The 11262-nt window shown below is 37.0% G+C and overlaps 1 protein-coding gene across 1 annotated transcript in view; it reads left to right on the plus strand.

The window, feature by feature from the left end:
* cnksr2a (connector enhancer of kinase suppressor of Ras 2a) overlaps positions 1-7805 on the plus strand; it is a 94640-nt gene extending 86835 nt beyond the window's left edge. The window contains exon 24 of the mRNA XM_038291111.1: positions 6676-7805. Coding sequence (XP_038147039.1) covers positions 6676-6894 — 219 coding nt within the window. The 3' untranslated portion in view covers positions 6895-7805. The remainder of the gene's footprint in view (positions 1-6675) is intronic.
* The last annotated feature ends 3457 nt before the right edge of the window (positions 7806-11262 follow it).

Here is an 11262-nt window from a genome sequence, read left to right on the forward strand (position 1 = left end):
CACCAGATCTCAATCCAATAGAGCATCTTTGGGATGTGGTGGAACGGGAGATTCGCATCATGGATGTGCAGCCGACAAATCTGCGGCAACTGTGTGATGCCATCATGTCAATATGGACCAAACTCCCTGAGGAATGCTTGCAGCACCTTGTTGAATCTATGCCACGAAGAATTGAGGTAGTTCTGAAGGCAAAAGGGGGTCCAACCCGTTACTAGCATGGGGTACCTAATAAAGTGGCCGGTGAGTGTATATATACATATATATATGTATATATATATATATATATATATATATATATATTAGTGCTGTCAATCGATTAAATTTTTTTAATCGCGATTAATCGCATCAATGCCTGAGTTAACTCGTGATTAATCGCATTTTAATCGCAAATTTTTTTTCTGATTGAAAATCATTTAAATACTCTCGATGACATACAAAAAATACATACAGGCTAGGTTTGTGCCAATGTTCTTTTTTTAAAATGAAAACAGGTCACAGAAACTGATTTATGCCATAGAAACATATAGCAAGAAGATGGGGAGGCATGTAGCAAAAAATAACAAATATGTAGCCAAAAAAAAGGCCCTGAAAACAGGCTGATGTAAAAGACAGTCTTTACAGTTAATACAGTCTTTTGAACAAAGACAAGCATTTTACCCTACTGCTATAAAATGTAGTACAGTTAACATTAGATGTCAATTAACCAAGGTAATAATGAACAATTTTCAATCAATACATCAAAATCAATAGACCGACATCACTAGAAGGAGGTAGTCTATGCTCTAGAAAGTTACTTTTCAGCCTCTTAACAAAAATGAGAACACACACACACACACACACACGATACCAACCTGTGGCGTACACAGACAGCAAGAGTGCCGTAGCAGATTCCATTTCACCTCAGTAATCTGTTTTCTCAGCGTATTTCAGGTTGCTACTAGTTACCAGACACTCAACTTGTTTGTTGGTGGTGGGGCTTAAAGAAAAGGCACTAGCGCTACCCAGTGTATGAGCGTCTTTTTTCCTTGAGAAGCTCCGCTCTCGAAGCCTATGAGAAATGCATAGACTGGGGGAAAATAGCCCCGCCTTCTCGCAGGCTGCAGCGGGATGTACTTGGAAAATTTTACCATAAAACCACATAGCGTTAATCTCACGTTAAAAAAATTATCGCCGTTAAAATGGCCTCGCGTTAACATCTAGACATCTAGTTGATCATCTACAAAGAACCATTCTCTGCAAAGAGAATTTCAAAATGATTGAGGTTAGATTTTTTTTTTTACAGTTGCGCATGCACATCAAAACAATTGGGAGTGCCTGGACCCAATTCAGACAAATCTTATTTCTCTTTCAACAGCTCCCCTGCTCTGTGGATGTATATATAAGAAAAATTATCCTACGTACTTGCTAAAACAGAAGTAGCTCTGCTACCTTTTCCATATCGTAAAACCAGTGTTTGCTAATTGGCCTAATTCTTAAGGGTTTGTTATAAGATATACTTAAAGGCACACCATGTAAATTTTGGCCACCAGGGGCGCTATACCTGTAACTGCCGGTATTTTGTTTCTACTAAACAAACAAAATAATAACAGAGATATATGACTGTATACTAGGAGCACTAGGATTGACAACTTGAAGACGCAAGGAAACCTAAAGAATCTGTTTGTAACATTTATAAGAAGCAGTAGAGTAGCTCACTAGCAGCATCAGCTGGTAATAGCTCTAAGCGTCTTTAATTTCTAAAGCTAACATTTGCCTGATATGATAATAATCTGAATTTTACACTTTTTTGAAAATATCCCAAGATAATTGAACCAATAAGCTACCTTTCTTCTCATGATGGCTAAATAAAATGTGTAAATGTGCATGAAACATATGAAATTGTACAAATTAGATATTTTAAAGAGCTTTTCAGTATTGACCAGTTAAAAAGCTTTCTATCAGTGTAAATAAGATATTCATAGACAGTAAATTAATTCAATCCTACATGCATCTCCTGCTTCCTTAAACTTAGCCATTCTTTATTTTCTTTTAAAATAAAGTATTTTCTTATTTTGGGGAATTTTACTTAGGTTATTTTACACAGCAGCAAATGTGATCCAATGCAATCTTTATCTGACATTTAAGCTATTCTCCCTGCCCCGCTACCATCGTGACAACTCTAAATGTATTTAAAACTAAAAATAGACTTAAAGAAATAATTGAAAATGTTACAATTTAGTTTGAACTCAAACTACAGAAATAAATCTATCTAAAATATCAAATTCAACCAAAAGATAATTATCGGGGGCACAGATGAATGTCAGGTAAATAAATTACTGATGCTGTGTGCAAATTGAACGCACTTATTTATTTTAGAGCAACAGTTTTAGATATAAACAAGGTATTCCATTACAAAATATATCAACAGTTTATTTACAAGCTGCTCTGTAATCCAGGGCAGGATCATGTGGGACATATTATCGAGTGGAGTCCCTTTTCTGCTGTAACTGCAGGCTCGGTTTGCTACACAACAAGGCTGCTGTCAAATGTACAACCTGTGCTTCTAAAATGGGAGGGGCTCACAGCACTCACTAATCACTGCAGATGAAAACTTCAAAGTGATTCATAGTTTTATACGTTGTCACCAAAGTCTCCCGCTACACAGTAAAAATGTTGCTGGATTTGTTGTCAGCTTCTTTCCTCTTAAAAAAGTTGCTACATATGGCAGTAAACTCACTAAGTTAGCAGCAGCGCCCACTTTACATCCACACAGACGCCTTAACAGTAGTAGCAGTCACTACTACTGCATGAAAGGCAGTAAAAAGCTCTAATGGAGCTTTACACTGTATTTAATACTTCTAGAAAGAGTGATATCTATAAGCAGTGTGATGCTGTCTGAAATCTTCCTTCTTCTTCTTTTGCACGTGTACGTAAGTCATTTTGGAGTCATAAACTGTGCAGATAGAAGTCTGATAGTTATTGCATTTAAAGGAATGAATGACCATGTTAAAAAAAAGAAAAAAAGATTTCATTAATAAGGTGAGCATCCAACCTAGAGTGTGTATTTTAGCCTAAATGGGGACCTCAGTTTTGCTTCCAGTCGTACCTCACAGTAAAGAAGTTGATTTAAATAATTCTGCTTTCTTTCTTTCTTTCTTTCTTTCTTTCTTTCTTTCTTTCTTTCTTTCTTTCTTTCTTTCTTTCTTTCTTTCTTTCTTTCTTTCTTTCTTTCTTTCTTTCTTTCTTTCTTTCTTTCTTTCTTTCTCTATTTTTCTATCTAGTGACTCTGATCTGCAGATAAACATGAGCACATTCACATAAATGTATGTCCTGTTTCATCATTTCACCTCTTACATCTTCATAGTTTGGTTTTCATCAGTCCAACAGCTTTATGTGGCTTAATGTTGTCTGAGCCCTGTTGATGCGTCTGGCCTAAATTGCTCTTCTGGTTTCTGTCTGTTTAATTTATGAAGTTTTTTTTTTTCTTTACTGCTCCAAAAATACTTTTCATCTCCAAGTGTCTGTAGATTTGGCTGTCTTATTCCATCAGCTCCAGTGTTTGATACCTGTCTGGTGTCTCTGAATGGAATATGCCAAGCTTTGGGGAGAGCTTTGTTGAAAATATTGCAGTGATGACAGTGACCCTACTAGACAGTATCTTTTATAGGCAAGCTTTCTCCTGAAGAATAAAGCTGCTTGTTTGGACATTTCAACATATCTGCATTGGTTGCTGTGGAAACAAATTGACCCTGGACATGCTCTCTCTTTCTTCTTATCTATGATGAGTGGATTGAAACAGAAGGATACAGTCTAGATGAGAATGGTAGAGAAGCAGAACATCCCTCTTGAGGGGAATAGAGAAAATGATAGAGGTGGATTGCTATTCTACTAGTGTTGCATTGAATTTGCAACATTTTCGGAAAATATGAGTTTACAGTTTGAGGCTCCATAAACCTACAAAAATACCTTGGCCTTTTCAACAAACTGATAGGGAACATCCTGCTTTAAGAGGGGAGATGTTTCTCATTCCAATACTAAAAGGTTTGAAAAGCTTCAATGCTACACATTTGTAAAATTAGTACTTTTTATGCATGTTCACAGGGGGAGGAATTAAGCCCTGGAGTTTTAACCACTGAAGACATACGTAACCCCCTTACAACTGTTTACCAATCAAAAGCTGAAATATGCTCTGTCGGGAAATTGGACAGGGTCCAATCGGACGGGTGCAGATAAGGGATAAATGAAATGAGGTCTAGCTATTACAGCCAATATAGCCTACTTATTAGCTTGAGCAGCTGCTGTATTGACTACTGTTATGAACAACAGTTAGCTTGAGAAGCCCTTTGGCTTAAATAAATGTATACATAACAAATTATTTAACGTTTAACTAATCAGCTATAAGCCTGATGCCCAACTCTTTGTCTAATGGTGCATTCACCCTGAAAATTAAAAAACTGTGGTAAATTCAACCAGTTTTGTGTGATTTTGCAAAAATCTTCTCTCATGTCGGTTTCAACTCAACATGGCAGACAGGTATTTTATGGAACAAGTCGCAGTCCTGTGTTTAATCTGGAAACCCGAATAAACCATCTCTTGGTCCACAAGATCCTTAAGAGACGCTTTAGATGTCCAGGAGCTATGGCTGGGCCACGGCTGCTTTCTACAGAGTTTACAGTAAGGTGAAGTAGGGTTCTAGAGCTCAGACAGGAGCAACAGGGAAAGCAGATCAAGAATCCCAGAAGAGAGCACCAGAACCAGAATTAGCTGGCTGGCCGTGTCCCCTCCTGAGCCAGGAACCACAGCAGTTGATCGGAGAAGTACCAGAAGAGAATGGGAGAGGCGTGGCTGGCTCGGGCTCGATCTGGATATGCAGCGGGCAGACAGAGCGCCAGAACAGGGGAGCTGACTGGGGGTAGTCCTGCAGTCTAACAGTTGGAGACTGGAGGAGGACAGTAGTACATAGGCAAAGTCGGCCAAGTCGGCTGGCCGTTCTCTGCGCTAAAGTAAAGGGAAGGCAATGTACAGTTCTTTTAAAGTAAATTAAAGTGGCTTTTTAAGAAGCCACGAGAATGGCGTCACGAGAATGGCGACCTTAGCCTTGCTCTGCCTTGCAGCACTCATGAGCCGTGCTCTACATAGAGATGAAATGTAAAACATTCCCCTGGCTGCAAAATCTGCATTTGGCATGATCGCACCTTTGTTTTGCATTTAGCTTGTCTCTGTAGTCTTAGCTTGAAGCTAAGAATGATGTCAGACTTAAGTATTATTTCCTTATGTTTCTGAAGCCTAGCTTATATTAAGAAAACAAGTAAACAATGATAAATATCTAATTCTAAAGTTTTAATACTTAGATATTTTACACCCAGTGCGTGCCACTTAGACACACACCTATCAGAAGTTGGATACATCAGTTTATATAAGCTTCTGTGACGTTTCACATTTTCGTAGCTGGGTCGAACACTAAATTTGAAGTTTTGTGTCAACCTCCAACGTTACAGCATTGAAATTCAACAGCCAACCACCAAGGCCCAACAAGACACAATAGTATTAGCTGTTAGGATGAAAAGTTTTATACTAACACAACTGTTAACTTAATTTCCTAAACGTAATGACTTTGACTACTGTCTTCTTTAGGTCGCGTGCTGTGACTACTCAAATTTCTAAGGCAGTAGCTCTCTCTAGTTGGCACTATAGCCTTTCTGATAACTGGCAATGCCAGGCTTATTTATTTATATTTCTATGTTTTACACTTTTTTGTGCTTTGTTAAACATTAGGCATATTGTATATTTATCATAACATTACATGACCGAAGGGGGCGAGATCATGAATACAATGAGAAAACAAAAAAGTAATGGAGCCAAGCCAAATGTGAAAAACTACAAAAAAAAATAAATAAATAAATATATATATATATATATATATATATATATATATATATACCAAGAGGGATACGACATGAGTAGATCGATTTGTTATAAACGTTGCTGCTCATTGAAGGAACTAAAGCTGCAGTAGCTGCCAAGTTGCAGGATGCATGATTAAGCACTGCCAGCAGATTGACACCTCGTACAACAGTTTTTATATCTTCTCATCACATTCTGTGCAAAAATGATATTCAATGTCAAGATAAGACAAAGTAAACACTATTAGGACAAATTATTTTTGTATATTGCTTTATTCAAACATTAATATGGGTTTTGGTAGGTATAGTACATGTCAATGCCCATTTTATGCAATGATGCTAAAGTTAATTATTTAAGAATGCAACAATAAAACATGTAATCCCATTAATTATGTATAATGCTGCCTGTATTATTAAAAGTAAATTATATATATGAATTTTTAGGTGCATTTAGTCTCTTACCTCTAGGTAAAACTGAACTGTTAATAAGCTTTGTTTACTAATAAGCATTTAGTAAATTTTATTATAACTTGTAATTATACCTTAAATTGAAAAGTCACCGTATATTTTTAAAGAAACGACATTGTGTAATGACTAAAAGGGGTCTAAAGATACTACCGTCAAATTCCCTCCACTGTCCAATAATCTATAGACATAAAACTCGAATCTCCCCAAATCTAAGTGTATCCAGTCACGTCTGTGTCTTTTTTTCCATGTGTCTACGTTTGTCAGAGTAGTGGTAACAGAAACTCTAAAAGTGATCCACCCCTCCTGTGTTTCTGCATCCTCATAGGACAGGGAGGGGGAGCTAGCGCTGATTGACAGGCTGCTGGCCAATCCCCAGCTGTCGTCGGCAGAGTTCCAGGAGTGGAAGAGAGCCTATCAGGAGCTGTTCACTCAGGAGCAGAACTCAGCTGCCGAACCAGAACCAGAACCCGAACCCGCTGACCCGGGGCCGCCCCTCACCCCCTCACTGTCCCACACACACTCCTACATCGAGACACATGTCTGACCTGTTTAAAAAGAACACTGAAATCGTGTGGTTCTGAGTAAGAATGCTGATTAATCAGGAGAAAGCGTCACGGGGCATCAGAGTCGTGTTTTCTGCCGCCTCAGCGTAATAAGTTCACCATGACAGATTACTGAGGAGCGCCTCATGTCACTTGAGTCAACGATCTGTCGGGTCAAGCCACTCCAGCTGATGACAGGCATGAAGATATGCTAATTCTTGAGTATAACTAGTTAGCTTTTGTGCTCTGTACCTGAAATACTCTCCTTGGAAATGCCATTCAAAGAACTCATTATTTTATGTGGATGATTTTTTTTTCATCATCTCCATAAAAGGTATAAATCACAGAATGTATCTTTACTCATCCTGCTTGTTGTGCCATGTTTACACTGAACGCAAAGTGTCTCATAGCCAGTAAGTTGACAGGCTTTTTACTCCATGAAGCCTTATACTTGATAATATTGATATTGACTGTACAGTGAGTGTTCCAGCTGACCACAATCAAATCTTTTTTTTTTTTTTTACTTAGTATTCCATCTAGATTTAGAGGCTTTTGTTTGTGCAGATTTAGTAGAATTACGTACAGTGCTGGGCTGGACCTAAAGCATGCATCCTCCTTCTGGAACAGGAGCCATTTAAAGGAAAATCCACCCTAAAAAAGTTAAAACAGCCTTTAACAAACAAACTGAATTTAATTTCAAAACAAAGACAGCTAAAAAAACATTTTCTGATCCTACTGAGTACACACACACACAACTACTAAATAAAATATATGACAAATATTATTTATAGAATTCAGAGACCACTATATTCAATTATATAAATCTTTTATAGCACAATTCTTAGATAATAATACAGATTTTTAATCTGAAAGCTTAAAAAAAATATTTTCTATCTAATATAAAATACAGTTAACTATGATTACAAAATTATAATGATTTTTATAGAAAATCTAGGAAGGATATTTAAGTAAGAGGGCACTCTGAATGTATGTAAACAACAAATTAATTACAAAATTGTTAAAAAAATGCAAGATTTTATAATGACATATATTTGGAGATAGATGAAAGTAGTTTCAATATCCAGTGCCTTTTAAAATTATTAAAACACCTTAAAATTATTCATATTTTCTCACATCAATGCAAACTTTAATGTGTTTAACATTTTCCCCATGAATAATTCAACCTAACGGCATCATGAAGAGAAAGGAACACAGCAGACAATTTTAAAGTAGGATTAGGTACTGGAATCATTTGTTTAAATCATCATCGAAACTGCATACATACCAAGACGTGGCTGCACACCTAAGATAACTAATCAGGTAAGAAACGCATTGTTTTGAAAACCCAACCCAAAGCTTCTTTATAATCCTGTAGCTGCAGACATCTGCAGCTCAGATCGAATAATCTGTCATCAGGTAAGCTAGCTGTTGTACCAGCAGAGCAAAAAGATTTTGATAGAAATATAAAAGAATTCTGATTTCTAGTTTGCCACAAAGCCCATGGAGGAAGGTGCACTGGTCAGATAAGACAAAACCAAACCTTATTAGCTTCATACAAAATGCTATTTGGAAGAGGAGCGAAACTGAAGGTCACACGATATATATTTTTTTTAATCCCAATAGGAGCAAGGAAAGGGAATTGTGTTAAACTCAGAGCAATCTGAAAAAGCCATTTCAGAGTCTGCGGCAGTTCTTTATACCCTGAACGGCCCTCCATAAGTCATTTTATAAAGGTCTGTACTGTAAGCGGCTAGCTACTGATGGAGCTTACCCCTTGTGGAACAGGCACTGAATAAAACAAATAAATTGTAGAGTTATAGCTCTGTCTTGACCTCAGCCGATGAGCTCAAAACTCCCCTTTTTCTATCCGTCTTATACCTTGTTGTGCTATGTGTCTGCCAGGAGAATGGTTATCTAATGTGCGTGATCATTTGACACACCCATCATATCACAAACCCTCCCTTCTTTTCCCTGCTGCATCTTTTCATTTCAGGATATTAACATGTGTTCCCCTTTTCATTTCTGCTCCTTGAAAATGGTACATTTATTTACAGTGATATAGGTTACTATATCTATTTAGGTTGCTCTGTATTTTCTCATTCTCCAGACCTTGGAACTTAATGATGATTACTAATTTTAAACTAAGATGCAGATTAAATAACGCATTAGAATTTATACCTTAAAGTATTATACTATGGGTAGGAAAAACTGTAATTTATGAAGAATGTACACATCTGTTATATTCAGTATTTTTTGGGTTTAAAAAAACTTTTCATGAATGATAAAGATTAATCTTAACACATCAAAGGGCCAGAACTTTAGTCTCTAAATGTGCCAAGCAGATAGAGGCATACTTCCAACCATTAACTGTTCAAATGTGATGTAGAGATGATATTAAAAAATATTGATTTAAGAGTCTTAATGTGCATGTATAAAATACCTGTTTGTCATCTTAATGTCATCTTTAGTATTTCACATTATACTTCTAGAGGATCCTATTAAAATAGTAAAGGACCTGTACTTACATAGTACTTTATTAAGTCCAGGGACTGCAAGCTCTTTACACTAAATAGAGTCATTCACACATTTAAATCCATTCACACGCTGAGTATGGAGTAGGGGTGTAAATAATAATCGTTTTGTATCGATGCATCGATCCAAAAGCCGACGATCCGATGCATCGACACGTCCGCAAGATAATCGATTCATGTTTTTTTTTCCTCCGCTCTATTTTTATCCATTATCTCCTGGGCGTAATTCTCCCTCCCGTGCTGCGGTGCCGCTAAACCTATTTTGCGCTCCTACCTCGCTTCCTGGTTATACTCTTACAGCAGTGTGTTGCAGTAAGCTAGACACAGACATTTTTAAATTATGCTCAGTATTGAAGCGTGGTCTGAGCTACACGCTGTGGGTCTAGATACGGCCGAGGCGGTGAGGAAGTGGGGACGAGTTTAGTCCGACGACGAAGGGACATGAGGGCAAAAAGAGCGGGGATTCAGCTGGAAAAAGGGTCCCAGCGTTCTCGCGCACCTCGCTCTTCTAGCGGGTCAAACTTCACGAGTTGTTTTCCGCAATTTCGGTCATAAAAACAAAACAAGCCGGCCTCCTGTCTGGTGCACTGTTTGCGGTCAGCTACAATCTGGGAGAGGAGCAGCAGAGCGTCTCTCAAGGGGGCGGTGACGTCAACACACTGAAGCCTTCTTCTTCTTTTTTTTTTTAATGGCGGTTGGCAAACAACTTATAGGTGCATTACCGCCACCTTCCAGAATGGAGTATGGACCAGACAAACTATTATATTCTCCCTAAAATACCCGTTCTTCTTAGAAAATTAAAAATACTACCAAAAACTACATCCCCAGATGACCTTTGAAACAATTCCCTTATATGTAGTTTATTTTTATTCCTGTCTAACTCTCTAAGCAACATCTCTCTTTCCTGAGTATATTTATTACATTCTAAAAAAATATGTTGGACAGTTTCTCTGGAGCCGAGGTATTGCATTGAACTCATTACACTGATATTGTGCAGTATTTTTGCAGTATTTTTTGATGCAACTTTTCTACTTCTGTTATTTGATGTTGTTTCTAAAGAAAATGCATAATGATATTACAGCTTTCATTGATTTATTTCAAACTTGAAACCTTGTTTAGCCTGTAAGGTGTAAAAAAAATAATAATAATAAAAAAAAAATAACCGATTAATCGATTAATCGAATCGAATCGAATCGAATCGTGGTGTATTCTTGAGTATCGAAAATAATCGAATCGTTGGGTCAGGAAATCGATACTGAATCGAATCGCCATAATATTGCAAGAAAAAAAAACACGTCCCATTTTTAAAATTGATGGAAAAAAAGATCAATCTAGGAATGAAACTTCGAAAAATGTCTCAATCAAAGAAAAAGGTTTACAGTTTTGAGAGAAAATTTTCTGTTTTCTTAGATTTTATTTTGAAAATAATATGTTTTTTAAATTTCTATTTTTTAAAGTGAGTTTTTACAAATTACATTCTACTTTACAGTGGGGGATATAAGTATTTGACCCCTTGCTGATTTTGCAAGTTTGCCCACTTACAAAGAATGCAACAATCTACAATTTTAATCATATGTAAATTCTAAAAGTGAGAGACAGAATCCCAAAGAAAGTTCCAGAAATTCACATCATATGAATTTATAAAAATTGATAACCATCTGATGAGGAAAATCAAGTATATGACCCCCTACCAAACAGCAAGTATTCTGACTCCTACAAGCCAGTTAGCCTTTCTTTAAGACACAGCCCCAATCCAAACCAATTATCTACATCAAATCCACCTGCCTCACCTCGTTGTCTGTATAAATGACACCTGTCAACACCCAAACAACCACCATG

This window comes from Cyprinodon tularosa, unplaced genomic scaffold, assembly GCF_016077235.1.
Source record: "Cyprinodon tularosa strain WSP-4 unplaced genomic scaffold, ASM1607723v1 ctg294, whole genome shotgun sequence".
In the NCBI taxonomy this organism is placed as follows: domain Eukaryota; kingdom Metazoa; phylum Chordata; class Actinopteri; order Cyprinodontiformes; family Cyprinodontidae; genus Cyprinodon; species Cyprinodon tularosa.